We start from the raw sequence: 20265 nt of genomic DNA on the forward strand, positions 1-20265 counted from the left end.
TTGCATGACTGAATCCTTTATGAAAAAGATAATGTACCGAGCAACCGACAAATAGAGTGAATGCAACATCCACTAAACACAAAGAGCCTGCACCCTCCGGGCAATCAAAGACCTCAAAATCATCATTCAAACACAAAATATGGACACCAAAGCCTTCAAATGTGAATGCACATGAAGAGAGAGAGAGAGAGAGAGAGAGAGAGAGAGAGAGAGAGAGAGAGAGAGAGAGAGAGAGAGAGAGAGAGAGAGAGAGAGAGAGAGAGAGAGAGAGAGAGAGAGAGATGTAGAAAGCTTATGGAAAGCAGAGCAACGCTTCAGGGAATTTAATTGTTGAGAGCTGCTGTTGCACAACACTCATATCTGACAACATTACCATCTATTCAAGGATGTTTTGACTGCTGCTGCTGCAAAATTTTTTTTATTTAATTTAGGTTTGAATTTTAATTACATTAAAGATATTTGAAGAGAAAATAATTGAAAGTGTGATTTAGTTTTACATGATCCCTTTTCACTGTCTCTCTGAATTAAACAGGCTGTTTTTGCCACTGTACCTTTAAGAGTTCTGTATGTAAATAAGCCTTTAATACATCAACCTCTTTTTTAAAGTGCCTCTATTATTTTCCGAATACTATACCTTTCATGCAGTGTGTAGCATAGCTGTCTGTGAATGTAATTTAAAATCTGCAAAGTTTCAAAGATCAAAGTGTTCAAAAGGCTTCTGGAACTTTCTTCATGTGACATCAACATTTGCAGCATCACGTGGCGTCAGGAAGAGGAGCAGGTGCGCTGAGCAGACATACAGAACACAAACTCTCAAACTCTCAATGTGTTTTGATGTTAATTTAGAAGAGTTTCTGTTATTTGGGGTTTTTGGGGGGGGTTACATCATGGTAACAAGTGGAGCATGAGCTTAGTTTGAGAACAGATCTATGTTAAATGCCCTATATTGCCTTACTCATTCAGCACTTGCCATGCTAATCAAAGCATTGTGTAACCAATTAGCATGTTTGCGCCTTTTACTGAAATATATAAGTTTCAACTACTAGAAATATTAAAGTTGAGAACTTGAGATTACATGATCATTTTAAGTTAAACGTATGAGTTAGCTTACTAAAATATTTCAAGTTAAGAGCAATTAATATACAAGTACAAAATAAAATTCTGGCAGTTTTGCTTAAACTGAAATTTTTAACTTAAAAATGTTGATGTAACTGACCACCTCGAAGTGTTTGAGTTCTGCTAACTTACAGTGTGATCGACAAGGTTTTCTTTTCGTCATTTTCGTGAGGTACCTTTGAGCGCAAACGCTGCCTATAAAGTCACTGCCTGATAAGGGCGGGAGAAAACATGTCAGCTGCCTAAGCTTTTGGACGCAGCCATAGTAAGAGTTGATGGTGCCATTTCATTAACTGGCCACTAGGTGTCACTGTTGCCAAAGTCACTAATGGGCGTCTCAGAAGATGCCTGACAGAAATACAGAGTGAGTACCAGACAGAACTCCTTTCAAAACTACCTAAACCACTATAACAGTCTCCGGACAGCATTGAATCTCATTCTGAGATGAAAAGATGAAAGGATGCATACAGGAAAAAGACGGTTGCCCGATTCATCAAGCACATAAACTCACATCCTTCTCAGTCCAACTCGCAACCTTTACGGTATGATTGCATTTCCGTCAACATAACACCAATGTCTCTTATTTTACTCATAAATCAAAAACCACTAAGCTAAAAGCCCATTGGAAATTCCCAAGGGAACCCTTGACCCAAAAGCTAATTCTCTTTCATGTTAAGGATCATAAACTGAACAGCTCTATTATGCAACAGATCTGACTTGAGAAATTTGTTGAACTTGAATAAATATCAATCAGATCCTTCCTCAAGATGAACTACTAAACTAAATGTGATGAACGCGTCTTCCACCACATTAACAGTTTCTGCACTCAGCAACATCTGTGTCTCCTTTCATCAATGTTCTTGTCAGTCTCACCCGTTTCTATGGCAACAAATGTTCAATGCCTTCAATTTGTAACAGGTTTCCCTCTCTCACTCCCTCTCGGTAAGCTTGCTCGCCCGGCACAGTTTAAAATGACTAATCTAGAGCCCTTGATTCATCATCACCATAATTGTGAGTGCAAGCAAAAACATTTGCGAATCATCATCATCATCATCATCATCTGTGGAAAAAAATGACCAAGCATCTTCCCCAGAGCAGCTGTTTAATGTGTGCATTTACTGTTATTCAATCCACATGTTCGGAAGGTACTAGGTGAAATAGGTCAAGCAGTTTTGTGTTTGGTTGACTAAAGGTTGCATTAGTGCTGTAAGATGGTTTCCCAGCACTCTCTCTCACCTCCCTCAGCAAGACCGTGTCCTTCTCCCTCTGCTCCAGAAGGCTTTCCAGGTGGTGGATATGCATCTCGGCATCGGCCAGCCTCCGCGTGCGCTCGTGGTCCTCCTCGCTGGCCTTGGCCGACAGCCCTTTGCTCTGCAGCATCTCCAGGAGCTTCTTGATGGACTCGTCTCGGGCGCAGAGCGTCTGCTTCTGCGTGTCGATGCGCAGCTCCATCTCCTCCAGAGTCTTCCTCAGGAGGAAGAGTTCCTTGGCCTGCCGCTCGTGCTCGCCGTGCAGCCGCTGGAAGTTCTCCTCGGTCAGCTCAGCGCTCAGGGGCTCGCCGGGACCAACGCTGGAGTCCTGCTGGAACAGCTGGTTCAGATCCCTCTGGATCCGCAGCTCATCCTGGAGGGCTTGGATGGTCATCTGGAAATGCTGAAGATTAAACAAATGAAGAAGAGATAAAGTTTGTGTAAATAACATACTAGCAATACTACAATTCTGGCTATATTTGGTATGCGATATCTAAAAAAACACATTTTAACACAATATATTAGGCCTGTCAATTTAATAAAACTTTATTTTAAGGTGCCCTTGTTACAGTGTAATTATACAAATAATACTGAGTAATAGTAATTAACAACATGTACTTCCTATACAATTAGGGTTTGGTTTAGGGTTAGTTGTTTGTAATTATGCATAATTTACTGTTATGGCTCTAGTAAGTAAATGTGTAAGAGCGACACTGTAAAATAATAGTTACCAAAACTTAAAAAAAAACAAATAAATACATAAACAAATAAAAATAAAAGCAGATAAATAAAAAACAAACAAAAATAAAACATAAATAATGAAGAAATAAATAGAAACAAAAATAAATTGATTAATCAAAATAAAGCAAATAAAAACAAATCATAAACAAATAGAAACAAACATAATTAATTGATCAAAATAATCTTTATTATTGTCTAAATAAATGCCTTTATTTAGACAACCATGGCATGGCAGGCTAGGATACTCATATTAATAATTCTCTTTGACCTTGTACGACTAGGCAAACACTACATCAGCTGTAAGGATCTACTCGGGACACTGAATCTCTGGGGGTTGGAGTGAGTTTTCGGGCTCTAAAGACAGACGGCTATTACTTCCACCTGGAGCAGCTCTCTAGAGACCCGGAGTAAACACAGGCCACTCTGAACCACAAGTCCCAAAGGACAGGGACACATGCTATCCGTCTATCTCAGAGAGGACAAAATAAGCAGTTTACAAGAGCTACGCTGGAACAAGGAGAAGGTAACTGAAGGCGTTTGGGAACTGGGAAGGCCAGAGGGCATGAATTTAAGAATAAATCACTGGTTACTGTGCCCTTTTCTTTAACACTGTAGGAAACCGTTACAGCCAAAAATAGGCAGTATGATGTAACAAGACAGAGGGTGGTTTGATTTAGGCAGGTATGAATATGAATAATACTATTCATATTTTATACATGTTTTTGTCTGCATACAGCAACAAGTGCTCCTCCATGAACTTGTGATGTGAGGCAGAAGATGCACTGTTCATTTCCTTTTAAGCACGATAAACCAATGTACATACATACAAGCTTTCAAGAAAACTCCTGCTTTTGGCACACACACAAAATAAAGCATAGTCTAATGAAAAAAGTGAATCATGGTCAACAGTAAGAAGCTTTGAATTATACACACATATACAGAAAGAGATGGCTGTATTACTTTACATTGACTTAATATTCTCAATATTTTCTGATGGCACTACAGAGACAGGACTACATAATTCATTCGTCTCCTCTGGCTGCTGTTATCTCTGTGTGTGTGTGTGTGTGTGTGTGTGTGTGTGTGTGTGTGTGTGTGTGTGTGTGTGTGTGTGTGTGTGTGTGTGTGTGTGTGTGTGTGTGTGTGTGTGTGTGTGTGTGTGTGGAAAATAAAGAGTGAGAGAAAAAGACAGAAGGGAGAGAGGTAGGGACAAAGAAAAATGTTTAATGTACTTACAAATTAATATGTAAAAAATAATAAATGTAAAATGATTAAAAAAGATAAAACATACAAATAATAAATAAATGAATGAATAAATAAATGTAAAGATATAAATAAAGGTAAAATAAATAAATAAATGTAAACAAAAATAATAAAATTAAAAAACAAATATAAAAAATAAATAGATTAAAAAAATTCCTCTGACCCGTTTACAACTACATGCTTTGAGTTGAAAACTGAGGTAGAAAACAGGATGCAGAATTGTAAATCAAATTGTATTTTCCAAAAATTAAATTAAAATAGAATTAAATAGGCAATGACTTCTGTTAATGCTATTAACAGTTATTGGTAATTGAGTGTAATCTGTATTCATTAATAATGTATTTAATATTGTGCCTAAATTATTATTAGACGGCTGACAATAGCCAAGATAACGCACTTTATTTCTCTTTTTGTATTATATCTACTATAATTGTTATTATTATGAGTCACAATGGCAGTACAGATATTATTTTAGTTTATATTCGTAGTATTATGACTCCACAATATTAAGGAATTTGCATTCAGCTTAAGTATTAACTGTCAAATGATTTGTCTTTGTATATGTGTGTCCCTCAAAATATTCAGTTATTTTGTCATAGGTTTTTTTAATATATATATTATTTTTGTTCATTGTTGTTGTTCCGTTTGTTCTGTGAAAAAGCAAAAACATTCAAATAAATGTGTAAAAAAAAAACAGAATGAAATTCATCTAATAAGCAGACCTGTTTAACTCTGTTATTTTGACTTTTTGAAAGACTTAATATGAAACATCTTTCAGAATGAGACCAGATTCATGCAGTGCTTGTGAAATCCCTTCTAAAGAGCAAGACAAAAAAAAATCAATATGAAGCATCAGCCAGCCTTTAACTCAAAACGAAGAGGAATAAAACCTTTGACAGGACAAAGCAGGGATCTAACATCTTAAATCTTCAGTTTGATCCTTTACTTTAACATAAAAGTGGCAGGTGCGCTAAAGAAACCTAAAACAATCAGGCACATGGTCGAGACAGGTGAAAAGAGGCAGATATTCAGTGATAGACATGAGAACAAATTGCAAACAAGCCTCCATAGTGTAGTGAACGACCTAAACAATTAATGTTACAGGAACCGCTGTAATATAATGAAGTTATCATCAGCCCTGCATGCTTTGCACATGTCTGATATGATGATATCATATTAAAAAGTCTGAACGCCTCCAACAGGCCCATAAATTAGAGCAGATCCCGATCAGACACAAATATCAGATCGATAGCAATATCAACAAGCCATTTATCAGAGTATGCAGTGGTTTGGATTTCTCTCACACACACACTGATAGCATCTTGTGCAATTGACGTCTTTTCTTTCCACTCCATATCAAGCCACATCACACATCCTTCCTGGTGGAAAGGTTTGTCCTACGTCTTGTTCTGTCTCTAATCTCCACTCCTACACTTCAAGCAAATCGTTCCACCCTAAAGGCACTGGGATTGACATTTCCTGCAGAAATTACATTCAAAAACGCAAAGAGGCGTCCTGCTTTACCACACCGGCCCACCGCTGGAGATGGATCCCTTCTTGTTCCAGGTGATGAAACTTTATTTCAGAGATGCTCCGTATCAATGTTGATTTTCAGAGTGAAACCATCACCAGACTACTACAGAATCAGGCATTACAAATTAAAAACATGGCCATTGACTGAAACATCTGGAGCATGTGCACTGTGCAGTAACCACTAAGCCACAGCTGTAACTTATCTAAACTACTCTTGACTAAGTTAGCACAGTAGGGCATTAGATTAAATTCAACTACTGTCTATTGTCAATTTCCCTTTCAAACCAAGCAGATGTCCGTTGCTCAATACAGCGAATTCGCATAATCAACGGAACCTGATGGGAAAATTCTTGCCCTCACACAACAATCCAGATCACATGGATTCCTACTGACTAGATTCCACACGAAAATTTGCCAAACAACGGTAAATGTGATCACACCATAATGGAAACAAAATGAACATCTGCAAGCTGCTAGTGGGGTGATTTTTATACCTGAGGCCTTAGCACTTTTATTTCACGTTAGTATAAACTTTTATCGCTGATGCCAGCATTTGCACTTCCCCCAAGACTGACCGCACAGAACACACACAGTCCTGACAGTATGACAGACAGCTGTGCTCAAGAACTACTGATACAAGTCCATGGCCTGAGGGTAGAGCTTCAGACTGATAACTCACATAGCTATCGGTCAGCCTCAGGCCAAAGACTCTAAAAGAACACACCACAGTGGAGAAAAGCATGCTGTGCAGGACAAGACGGCCAAATGGGTTTGTTTCTACAGCTAAAATTTGAAACCATTTCTACCAAGTTGTATGGTAGAGACAAGCACTCCTGCTGTTATACGACTGGCTGGACATGAGCACCTAACCCACCAAAAGAAAAGGTACAAAAGCTGTGACGGTGGTTGTACACTATCTAAATATATACCTTTGTACCTTATTTACCCCTAAAGGGTGCATATTAGTACCTAAATGGTACATATTAGTACCCTTTGAAAGCGAAACACCCCAGTGACTGCTTTTGTACCTTTTTTCTGAAAGAGTATCCATTAGCAGGCCCGCCGACAGGGGGGGACAAACGGGTCTGTTGTCCCGGGCCCAGGGTAGGGAGGGGGGCCCAGAACAGAAAATTATGGAATAGGCCTAATTGTAAAATTTTTTTTAATAAAATAGGCATATTTGTTGCAAAAATATCTAATATTTGAGTTACATAAAAGCTTTTTATTCGTTTTCTTCCTAATTGTCCTTGAAATAGTGGTCAAGTGCCCAAAATGCACAGATTATGCATGTCTAGTGTGTTTTAACAAGAACTGCAGTAGGCTATGTCAGAAAAGAAAATGAAGACATTTATAGAAAATGTACCCATTTAAACGTGTTTTTATTATTCATTTTGGGTAAAAGTATATGGTGTTTTATAAATAAATAAAAAATCGTGGGGGGGCCCCAGCTAAGATTATCTTGTCCCGGGCCCAGGCAAGACTGTCAGCTGGCCTGACCATTAGCATTCCCATTCATCATAGTGGAAGCTGCAGCAGGAGCTAACAGGATTTTTCTATTTCCCTCCACGTATTTTTTATTTTTTTTTCTCACTAGAGGGATCGGTCTATCCCGGTCCAGCCCCCACAGATGGAATGTTTTCAGGAGAATGCCAAACCACAGAATGCAGCGGAGAGGGAAAAAAAAGTTGGCCGAGGAATCCACAGGATATTTCAACTGCGATGGGATACTTAGAAGCAGCCCACAGTCTTCAGAAGACTCAAAATGAACCTAAACTAAGGATAGACGAGAAGTGATGGGCTTTGTTTTCCTAATAACAAGATACAGAGAGGCTGTAATCTCAAGCATGTGCAACCTCTGACCCTTAACAACCTTCCAGCATTCCATGAATGTTAGTTGGGCCGCGATGAATGACCCGAGCTGCTCGGCCAATCAGCACAGACTCATTCGGCCCGTCACAATGCCTTCAACTAACATGTTCCAGAGAACAATTATCCCACACAAAAATGCTAGAGCCACACCTCCTTTTTACACAGCAAATTTCATGGCATACTAGGAGGATCCAGTTTGGTTAAGAGACATGTTTCATCTTACAGAAATAACCAGAATAAGTAAACTACACTTTCATGAGTATCAAAGAAGGTCTAGATGTGTCTGACATGCATGTAAGTTAGGAAAAGTGTAGATCATTTAGCATTATACATTTTGTGGTAACTTCACTGAAGCACAAATACCCATTTAAAATCAACATGATATCAAAATTCGATTACATTTACTTTTTTAAATCACGTTCAAAAATAATAAATTGCTCTTCCTATGAAATGACTTTCCTCTCCCGCTGACATCATTAAGGCCTTGAAGACTTTTTAGTGTTGCGTAGTGTAGGATGGCGTCATTTTGTAGGCAAACATGGAAGTTAGTATCACCCTGGTTCCTTCAACAAAAAGCCATTGATCAACCAAAGTTCACGATTTTACAAGATCTTCACAAATGAACTCAACTTCAATGAATTTTGAAGCCTAAATACAATCACCAGAAGTAAAACACACAATCACACCTCAATGTCACCATCATTAAGTTTCTGACACCTCTTTCAAACTTTAATATCTACAAGCTGATAAGTCCGAGTTAGAATAGTCCGCAAGATTGTGAGTATAAACACAAAAAAGCTGTAAAAGTGTGAGTAGATGAGTTTGTCATGAAGACTTTCAATGTCCCAGACAACCTCTGTATTCACATTTAGCTACATGTTGGCGACTGCCTTTTTCAAGACATGACAAAGCTTAAGAAAAAAAATGACACATTGATTTATTTGATGTTGTAGGAATACAGCATGAAGATATCTAGAGATTGTTCACCACAGACCTTGTTTCATGCATTTAACCAATAACCCATTGGGACTTTGGGACGAGGACTCTGTCTGGATGATGTTAACCAACGGCTAGCTATCGATATTCAGGTATTGTTTGAATGTGGTCAGGCTCAATTTGGTGTATAACTTCCCCTTTTAACAATCGAAATAATTTCAAATGGATAAAAAGTCCTGATCTATATTGTTTTTCCTCACCGTTTAGCTCAATATAAGAGGTTGCAAACAGCAATTCAGGCTGACTTTAACACAAATGCACAAAGGACAATAGTTAAACAATTGGTGTTTTTCCACTGCTTGGCCTGCTTTCACTGCAAAGCGTGCTGTGTTTTTCCCTACCTGGTGAGAAGATTCTTCACCATGGATCGACATCATGAATAAATCATAGCCAGCGCATTAATTAATTGATTTCCATTCTCTGTGTGCGCCCAGACTAATGAGGAAACCCAACGGCAAACCAACGGCACACAGAGGCAGCAGTATCAGGTGACGGAGCTGAACCTGAGGTTCACAGATCGTCTCCAGCACGTCTCAGACACTCACTTACAACTATAGTAGCACAAAGCTTAATGTGTCACTCACTTTCCTTAACCTCTTTTAAAAACTGTGAACAAATAGAACACTGGATGGTTTGGGGAGAAAAGCAGTCAGACTCTTATTTTAAAAGAGCAAACAGGAAAGGAAAATCCGATTTTCCGTGATATGACCCCTTTAAGTCTAGACATCTCTAATTATCTCAGTTCTTCGTGTCTGTCTGTGTCCCAGCCTCCAACTGGGCCGCTGTTGTGTCCTGATCGACTCGCCTCGAAACCTTCCAGTAGCACAATCAGAACATCAGGTCACCGTCACAATACAGGCCCGTGATTCAGTCCCACTGTACCAGTAAGAGCTCGTCTCCAGCCTCGAGTCTGAGAACATCAGCATCTGTAATATTCACACATGCATTGTACGAGGATCTAGCTCATCCGATTCCTCACTCATTTAAATGTTTGGTCATCAGATGACGAACTTACATCAGTTTCATCGCTGCATGTCATCGTTCCTGAAAGCCTGTGTTTAACACTCTATAAACCTTCATTAAAAGACATATTTCACATACAAGTACTACAATATGCAACATTAAAATAAATCCTGGTGATTAAAAACTAATTCATATCCAAGGATAGTCCCTATGCCACACTGTTTATTTTCAAAAGCAGAATTCAAAATGGATTTCAATGGAGTTTTAAAGGAAATATGCCACAGTTTGATTTAAAGGGCTCATTGAGAAGTAGGCCGGGTCTTGTGGAGAGTCTGCTATTGCAAGGCAACCATGGCAACCGAGACTTGCTGTGTCATGAAGCCCTCGAAGGGAGGCAAAGCCAGACGACCGAATGCGATTAGGTAATTAACCAGATGTGAATAAGGGAGGGCATAATTGGATGACAATAATCATTTTAAAACAGACATTTTCCATTAGAGTAAATCAGATTAAAAGAGACTGCACGTTAAAAGTTATATTTTGCTCGGTTTATGTGTGAATCAAAATTGCAAGCCAAAAACTTCATAAAAAGATGGAGGAAGATGGATAAAAAGATAATAATATAATTTTTAATGATATAATGTTATCAAATATTTATACAATTTTTTAAATAAAATAAACTAATTAAATTTGGTATCACAAATGAGAATGAGATTTTGAGAATTAGATTAAAATTGCAATTGTGTAAAAAGTAGCAAAATTTTCACGAAAATAAATTATAATTTAGTAATAATAAATTATTATTTATAACGAAAGAAAGAAATCTTGATGTCCTGAAAATAGTCCTCATTTTCTTTATGTTTTTCTTTTGATTTTAAAAATGAATATAACCCTTCACGTGATGAGGAACTGATAGGGATGTGTCCAGTCCACACAGATAAACCTATAGCAGGTCTAAACACATTGACGGTGGGAGGAACTCCTGCTGACTGACAGGATCACAAGGGCTTAATCTTAAAGGAAGAAGTCAGAGGGGCCATCTGTACAGTCAGTGGGGTTTTGGGAAGTAGTGGACAAAGGAATCCTGCTCTTTCCCTCTCCCTTCTAGTAGCCACATACGGCATCCAAAAAAAGCCTAAAATCCTAAAAACAAGGTTTAAAAGTTCAGCCCATGCCATGTCTGCCTTTTTCCATGCATGGCCCCTTTAAAAGCTACATGAAACTTTTCAATACCACCTCTTCTCTCCTCTCTCTCCCCCATCTGTTCCCAATGCCTCTCGCACTCCAACTTTCTCACTGTTTCCCTCACATGTGAACTATGCCGAGTGAGGTAGAGCAGGACAGTAGTGTAGAGGACGTCTGTGTAACCATATGCAAGGATTCTGTTCATTCCACACCTATCCTGGACGACCATATAAGGGCCGCCGCGTCTGCCAAAGAGCAAGCGGCTCGCAGACCCGTGGTGAGAACGGATAAAAATATGATCGGTTGTCCCTGCATTCTTTCTTCCACACTTTTACTACATCGCTCTTGAGATGGCACAGATAACATGACTCAAACATTGTTAGACTTTCCTTAATCAGCATAGCATGCTTGAGAAATAAAATAAGAATAAGCAAGCAAACAAGGCAAGCCCAAAAACACATTTTGTTCCTTGTTCTCTTGGTGGTTTTATAGACTTGAGAATGGTTTATTTTTAAACTTGAGCTCTTCAAGAGAGACAAAAGTGTTGTGGGTTGTTGTTAGGGCGTTGCGTTTGCTAAGGTGTTCAGAGTTATTTTTAGAGTGTTATGTGGTTGCTAGGGTGTCATGTGGTTGCTAGGGTGTCCTCGATAGGTGGTTGCTTACTGGCCTAAGGCAAAAAAGCACAGCTATGATATTCTGGCCTTTTTTTATTGTTCACAGGCAACAATTGTACGCATGATCACTTCAAATATAGCACAAAACAAGCCGTACAATTTGAGGTATCATTCATGCCTGTAGTACAGAATTGTGTTACACAGTGTCCGGCAGTACATCGATTATATAATTTCCCTCCGCCCCACTGTCGTTTTTTTTTTTTTTTATAGAAATAAAAACAATTTAGTTCAGTTGGACAATGGATGCTACAATTACTTATTGAAAGAGTCTGCTCTGCTTCATACAGCACGAGCTGCAGAGTCGCAGGACTGTGCAGCGGGAGTCAGATTTCACTAATCACATGACGAGAGGGAGGAGAGATGGTTGACAGGACGATGGCGGAGGATTTGAGGCACATCAGAACCATCATTGACAAATATCTTATCTTGTAAAATTTGTGGTCAGTACCGCCGCTCCCTACACAGAGTAGTCTACGCGGGATCGCAAATTTAAAATCGATTCCCCCAAATACCAGTGTTTATCGCAAGTTTATATACAGGTGTGAAACCTGTTGAGTCCATCAACCACCCCAAAGCTTGCACAGTCCTATACCTTTGCTCTGCCTGGATTTGACATTTCATTCTGTAATGTTAAGCAGTTTTGATTTACATGCGGTTTTATGTCTGATGAACACGTTAGCTTACATGTGCTTAAGCAATGCTTCTATTGCTTGTTGTTTCTGCTGCTTCTTCACTTGTTTTTGGATCTGGTGGTTCTGTACTCTTTCAAAAGATGCTTAATATCGCCCTCTACCACATAACATTGAAAATGCAGATTGCCGGGATTGTCAATGGCAGGGCAGAAGTTAAGGCTATTAATTACACGTGTTGTGGGTTTAGAAGACCAAGACCAAAAACTAGCCTGGGAAAAAAAAAACAGACAACTTCCGGCAAATTTAGATTTGCTCTGAAAGTTAGTCTGGCAAAGAGCTCATTCAAGCCCATTTCCAATCCGTCGAAATCGCGGCACCAATCAGAAACGTTGGGGCGGGCTTTACACGATGACGACAGCGCTGGGATTTTGAAGCAGATTTTGTAGCCTACATTACAAAGATGGATGCCGCCGTCGAACATCACTCGTTCGAATCAGCTATCGCGTCTGTTTTAAGCGATTTGAACGTTTCCTTTTAGTTAAAAACCGAGCAAAGAACAACACTCGGAGATGTTTCTCCGCCGCTCTGCATACGTCATCTCCTTCATCGCTCTGATTGGTTTTAGGTCTATCCGCGACGTCCGTTGGTGACGCCCCTCTGGAAATGATTTGTCTATGATGCTTTGCCAGACCATAACTCAGTTACAACTGAGAATGGTCTGGTTTTAACCAGGCTAGCTTAAAACCCCATATTGATCGAGAGGGACAAGTCTATGGGGTTTACAGCCCTGCTCCTACAGTGTACACACAGCATGTTGTATGACACAGTCATTCTGTTATGAGTAATGGGCTGATTATCTATTTCATAATGAGTAAATACAGACCTCACACCATAATCAGGACAAGAGGAAGTACTGTACAAGAAAATCATGTGAGATATTTTCATGGTTCCTAGTCATTCAGCGCAGCATGTGATGTTTATTTCCATCTGAGAGTGTGGAGCTTGATGACCTGAGGTTTGGCCGGCTCCTAGCTCCACCCTTGGCCATCTGCTACCCTTCTAGGTTACATTTACTGACATGACACAGCAAACAAACCCCTACACTATCTGCTGTGCTCTCCTCCGAGTATGTGACTCAAACATTTCGGATTAGGAACAAACAGTCTGACCGGAACAGTGAATATTGGTGTGGGCGGAACTTGGCTGTGAAAAGTGACACTGTTTGATAAGGAGATTGAGGGATTGGGGCGCGAATCTTTGGACCTTTTACAACACTACTACAGTAAGCGCATCAGGAGCCGCGTCTGCCATCTGTTCTCGCTTCCTCAGAGGGCAGACACACATGCTTACAGAAAACACACTTTGATGGACACCCGATTGGCTCAGTCGCTCTGTCTGAAAGGCTCGCATGAACGTGCTTGCTAATATTGGGAATGTCACAGCAGATGTTCACGAGAAAGACTGGAAGAAAAAGACTAAAGATCATTTTAAATCCATAGACTTGAAAACAACATGTCCACATTTATGCATATGACAAAAATAAGAGTGAGAAAGGTATTTATAACAGAAAAAAAATACTGTCACAGTATACTATATATACAATATATCGGTAACAATATAGTGCATATTTAATTCATATTGCCAATTTTTACATTTAGATTACCTTTGCCATTATCTAACGAAAGTTAATCTTTAAAAACACTAGTAATAACACATTTAAATGTAATCTTTAGCAAATCTCATACTGTATATCAATGTTGGGTTGCCTAAATTCATTCATTTAAAATTATTTAGACATTAAAAAAAAACGATTAATTTTTAGACAAATTATTCAAACAAAAGAAAAAATATTTTGAACTATCAGCAATTCCTCAGTTATCCCATATAATATAAAATGCATATTTATCATTTTTGCTTTTATAGTTCATCCATAATATTATCATCAGTGCATCCCTAAAGGAAAGTGAAAGAGTGTGCTCACGAATCCAGCGAACTAGCATGTGGGCTGAATGAATGAAGAGAGAGATATGAGCAGAGGAGGTGAATGAATGAGAATTGGCTGACTAGAATAGTTTGCTGTGTCACATCTCATAATTGAACAGGTCTCAAAGGGAGCATTCAACTCTCAATCCACTTTATCCTGCTCCTTCATCCCTTCTTTGAATGCCTCTCTCTCCAGAGAATTTGATGAGTTCATTTAACTGATCAAGGTTCTTTTGAATATTGATCTAGTTTATCTTGATAAACCCCCTCATGACTTCATCAGTCAAATATACCAGTTCCCTGTACTAAGCAGACCATGTGGGGTGTCGTATGTTTTAAACCCTGCACTGGATTACTCAAAGAACATCACCCGAGCCTTCAAACAGGAGACCTGAATGAAAGGCATCAAAGGTAATGATTATGAGCCCCTCATTAGCCTCATGGTTCAGCCCAGGCAAAAGCAAAGCAGGATCAGAGCCATGTGCCGAAAGAGTGTTGAAGGTCCCTGGAATCCAACTGAGTTCAAAGTTAACTACAAATACACACTGCACTGCGATGTACAGACGGTCTTTCCTCAAGGTTCCAGTTCTCGATGGTGAAAACTCTGGCTATGCCAGACTCACATACTGTAGACTAGACTAAATACATAAAACATCTTCTGTTGAAGTTGAAGTGGTGGTATAATGATAACAGTTAATATATATGCCACGTGCTAGCTGTAGTCTGCAACATGCTGTAGACTGCAGGCCCTAAAAATACATGGGAAATAGCTAAATTACAGCTTACACCAGAGCTAAAATCCAGCATGGAGGAAGGAGAATAAAACGGGAAATGTCAGGATGGGCATGTGTTAAACTACAGTCTGCAGAAGAGAAATGAGCAGGAATCTGCAGATGAATCAGACTTTGTTAAACTGTTGTTCATTTTAATGTAAAAACGCAAAAGATCCACTTATCTAGTGTTTGTTTTATATCGTAACACGTTCCAGTGTGAACTAAACAAACTGCTCTGATTATCAGCTTCATCTGAGATGTTCAGAGGCTCTCAGCAAGCCATTTTAAAAAAACACAAAGACAAATAGAGCTATTTCTAAAGACATGCCATGTACAATGTTCTTCAGTAATCAGATCCAATCTGCAAGTAATAGGTTTTTTTTTCTCAGAGCCAGTTGCACTGTTTTGTATCATAGTGTTTCATCAGATGAAGCCCTTTGGCTACTGCAAACTGCTCTAAAAAGACCTGCATATTCCAGCTTACAGAAGAGAAAAGAGACGATATTCAGACACATAACTGACCAACATGTAGCTACAACTAGAAATTTTTAACTCAGATGCTACGATAAAAAAATATATATATATACTGTATATATTTAGGAATACATGGTTGGTAAGATTTTATGTTTTGTCCCTTAGGCTCACCATAGCTGCATTTATTTAATGAAAATTAAAACTTCACTATTTGAAATATTTTAAAGGGGTCCTCTTGATTTTGTTTTTGGGGTGTACTCGAATATGTTTTCATGCTTGATTGTTCAAAAAACGCATAATTTTTCATGTATTTTTACATTATTACAGGTCCCCTCTCCCCAGTTTGGGTGAACGCACAGTTTCGATGAAGCCCCTCCTTCCGAAATGTGCTGTGATTGGTTAGCTGGGCTAGTGTGCTTTGATTGACACCACTTATCGCATGTTCGGGAAATGTCCCGCCCCTTCATAACAGCCCGCTCTACTCACTCAGAAGTAAATAGCCTATGAGGGATGGTTATTTTGTCATTCCAATTAAATCCAATTTGATTGATTGATTGATTAAATTTTTGATAGCCTGATTGCAAAAACGAAAGTCTCACCATTAAAAGCCATGTCCCAAGCACAGAATTATAATGTTCTCTTGTTTGTTAACATTATTATTGTGTGCTTGGTACATGGCTTTTAATGGTGAGACTTTCGTTTTTGCAATCAGGCTATCAAAAATTATAAAACAAATTGGATTTCGATTTATCGGCCAATATATCGGTTATCGGCTTTCAAATATAAATAATTATACGTATCGGCGCATCTCTGTGCATAAAATGTCGGCATACATGTCGACAGATGTTGTAAATTGTATTTGTTCAAGCTCATTTCCACCTATTTTTACATTTATATTACATTTGTCATCTAATCATCATCTGATGCTCATTTAAACTTAATTAATTTAAAAGTTTAATTAATTTAATCTTTATTTAAATTTTAGTGTTTTATTGGTAAAGTTTTTCAGGCCAAAACATGAAAATAATTATGACTTGTCATCCAGAATTGTTATATTAATCCATCCCTATCAATATTGTTTTTTAAATAAGGTGCGAGCATAAAAGACATCAAATCTGAAGCTAAATGATTTCCTGCCAGATCCTCTGATTTACTCTGAAATGTCACATCACAGAAGTTAAATGCATTGTGAATATGTTGTCTTAAAATGAGTTCTCCACGTAATCGTGGAGAAAGTACACAACAGCTCATCTCTCTCACCTGGTTCTCATCCTGGACGACTCTGTACTGCTCTTTCCACACGCCGATCTTCGAGGCCTCGTCCTTGCGCAGCGCCCGCTCCTTTTTCAGCTCGGGGCTCCAGAAGGTCTTAATAGAGTTCATGGAGGAGCTGAGTTTGCTCTCCTTCACATCGACCTCCTTCCGCAGGAGCTCGTTCTCCCTGAGCACCTCCTTGAGCTGGGACTGCAGGTCCATGATGGTATTGTCCCGCGCCTGGCGTAGAGAATGAGGCACAGTGGACGCCAGGTTTGAAGGCATATGGTGGTCTCCGAAAGCAATGGCATCGGTGGACGCGGAGCCGGGCGAACCGGTGGCGATATTCGGGCTGGATCCCATGATAGTCGTGCGGATGGAGTAAGGCACCCGGCCCCCCGAGCGGCCCAGCGTCATGGTGCTCTTCGGCAGGTCCGGGCCGGATACCACCACTTCATTGTCGCTCAGGTACATGGGGCCAGATGTGGCGTAGGCAGCGTTGAGGGACTGGATGTTCTCCATGGAAAGGGTTTTACCCCCTGGACCTCCTATTCCGGCTCCGCTGCCCCCTGTGCTGTTGGTGCGGCTGTGGCCCAGACGGGGCGAGCGCGGGAGACGGGGCGAACGACCGGGACTCTGATTGCTCCCGCCACTGTGGTTGCCCTCCACTTTACCCACGGATCGGGCACTACCGTACATGGTGGCTCTGACCAGAGAAGGGCAAGCGTGACGAGAAAAGAGGGCCGATGTGGACTGAGAAGTAGATCTTGGTTAATCTTGAAGAGTCAGTGATCTAGATTTTGGGTTATTTTAACTGTACTGTACAAGAGACGTTTCATTTTCACCATATGATCCTGGGTGTTGAAGAGTGACTGGTTTTATCCATTTAATCTGGTCATGTTATATTCCTGCAACAGAGAGAGACGAAGAGTTAAAACAAATCACACATTTTCAGTTTTCCCTGGCGCCTGCTTCCTTGCACTCTTCTCAGAGAGGAAATAAAAGGCTAATGAACAGGTCTGGCACAATGTACGCTTTAACCTCCTTCACCGGGCTCTATGTAGGTCATACGCATGCCACACCGTATTTACTTTAGCTCTGTGGCTTCAGTCCAATACCTATTCTGCACTCTCAGCCCTACCTCTGTCTCTGTCTCTCATTCTACATCTTCTCACCGCAGTTCTTTTCCTGTGCTTTTTTCATCATCTTGCTTTAATATCTGACAGGTTTCATACATTTTAGTTGAGCTACTTATATCATGTAAGCTCATTTAAATGATATGAAAATATATTTTAGACTAGGAGGATTAATGCATAAACGACCGTTACATAAGTGCAGGCATTTAAAACATGTTGTCTGAGGCTGAGCTTCAGGGAATGTGACAGGGTTAGGCATGCCCAGTGCTTTAATGATTTGGCTTCCGCTCGACGGCGGCAGAGGAAGGAGCTCTGTGGTCTCTGTGGTCTCTGTGGTCTCGCTGCCCCCTGTGCATCTTATCTACCAGAGACAATCACAGCCCCCACAAACTGTTCCTCCACGAGACTGAACGGTTTTGTTTCTTTGTTTTGTTCCTAGCCTTTGTATCATGTTCTGTATATTGTGTTTGTGTATGTGTTTGACAGTCCATTTCAAGTTTCAGTCTGAAGAGAGTCTGTGGTCGACATACTTCACGTTGGGTTTATTTTCATGTAGATTTACTCCATTGAAATGTACTGTGGCTCTAACTTTAGATTCTTTCCTACTGAGAGAGTGCGGCGATGCTGGCTTGGGCATGATCACAAGCCCATTGAGCATTTGCTGGCCTTTGGGATAGACCAAAACATGGCACCAATGTCCACTGCCAGCATTTTTCTCAATAAATTACCCTAGAAATTACTGCATTTGTGGCAAATATCAAGGGTTTATCATTTTAAACTTAAAAACCAGATGAATTGAACAGTCTGTACCACTTCCCTTTGCTTTAGAACTAGTAAATTTAGTGATAAAATAGCATTTATAGAAGAGATCACGTGTGTAGAAGGGCCACTCGTGTCATGTGACCCAGTATTGCTACAAAACAAAGATGTGTTTTATAAGAGACAATGAAGTATTTCATCAGGGATACACACGACAAAAGGCAGCTGCCGCTTGTGGCTGGACTCAAGTAAACAGTCCTTCTCTCTGAGCATTTACAAAGCTGTGTACATGTGTGATAAGAGATTTGGTTTCACAACCCCATCAATGGCTTTGTATTGATTAAAGGTAAGGTAGGCAATTTCGGATAGGCTAGCAATAGCAAGCTAGCTTTGAAAACATAAGATCCCACCCTCCTGCTGTTTGCTTGCGGTGCTCGGTGACTGACGTCTGTCTACGACTCTGCATAGCCTTACAGAACGCGCTGATGTGATGACATGGAAAAACACACGTTGACAGGTGGGTGGAGCATCATATTATTGCATTCGTGATGAATGCAATGATTGGACGAACATGTTTTAGTCCTGAGACTTCCACAGAAGATATATGTAGATTTTTTAATATTTAGACCACTTCTATCATTGATTGATAATAATTGAGTTGAGTTTCAACCAGTATAACAAAAAGTGTTTATGAAAAACACTGCCTACCCTACTGTTAATACAGCCGTAGTGGAGGCATAAAAAATATCCGTATTATTTTTTTCCTTCTATAATGAATCACATGATTCAACTTCAACCACAGGTGTTACACATACTGTATAGGTGTTATACTGAAGAAATCTGGCCCGTAATGAGGTGCCAGTCTCTGTGAAACCTCATGAGTCTTTTGTTTTTCACTTTCTCTTACTGTATGCCAGCTTGATAGATCCTTTCATATGAAAATCTCTTGAAAGCTTCACAGTTTCTCTTGTTCTGTAACCGTTTAGGTGCATTTCTTAAATTAGGGTAATATGTAGTGTGAAAACTAGTTGATAATAACTAGTCACTAGTTGACTAATTCTCATAAATAAATAATTACATTATTTCTGTAGATATGATTATGTGTTAAAGGGGATTATTTTAAAGTCAACAGGTAAAACATAACTCACACTGCTGTCTGTTATGCTTAACTAAAATATATATAACTAGTAGAAAGCAATCTACAAATAGTTAGTCTCTCTCGCGTAGCCAGACCTTCAGACTGACGGCTGAAGGTCTGGAATTCATAGCAGCTTTCTTTGGCCAAGGCCCGCCCATAAGGCCGTTTGACCGACATGTAAAACAACCAATTACAGTTCGTTTCGGGGCGTGGAAATGTCCCCACAACAACAGACCGGCGTGCAACAAGTCAGTCAGCATAGAAAATCAAAGAAGGAGAAGAAAACTTCAAGAGTCTATGCCGTGAACCTCGCACACTTTTGAGAATCCTACGTTCAGCTGATCTTGATAAATGCTCATTGTCACTCATGTAAACACAACAGTTTTTCTTCCGCAATCACACGTCTGCGCTTTGTTTCCCGGCGGACCGAAAATAAACGCGACACTCGCGCCCCCCCCCCCGGAAATCTGATAAAATTAAACCAATCAGATGACGACTTTGACATTCCTGAAGTGTTTCCAGTTAA

General features: G+C 39.8%; 1 protein-coding gene across 1 annotated transcript in view; it reads right to left on the reverse strand.

Annotated features, from left to right (window-relative positions):
* The window catches only part of erc1b (ELKS/RAB6-interacting/CAST family member 1b), a 198416-nt gene that overhangs the window by 166471 nt on the left and 11680 nt on the right, over window positions 1-20265 (reverse strand). Inside the window, exons 2-3 of the mRNA XM_056233411.1 lie at window positions 16713-17614; window positions 2353-2769 (exon numbers count right to left, since the gene is read on the reverse strand). Coding sequence (XP_056089386.1) covers window positions 2353-2769; window positions 16713-17405 — 1110 coding nt within the window. The 5' untranslated portion in view covers window positions 17406-17614. The remainder of the gene's footprint in view (window positions 1-2352; window positions 2770-16712; window positions 17615-20265) is intronic.

Source organism: Rhinichthys klamathensis, unplaced genomic scaffold, assembly GCF_029890125.1.
Source record: "Rhinichthys klamathensis goyatoka isolate OS25496 unplaced genomic scaffold, OSU_Roscu_1.1 h1tg000370l_1, whole genome shotgun sequence".
Lineage (NCBI taxonomy): Eukaryota > Metazoa > Chordata > Actinopteri > Cypriniformes > Leuciscidae > Rhinichthys > Rhinichthys klamathensis.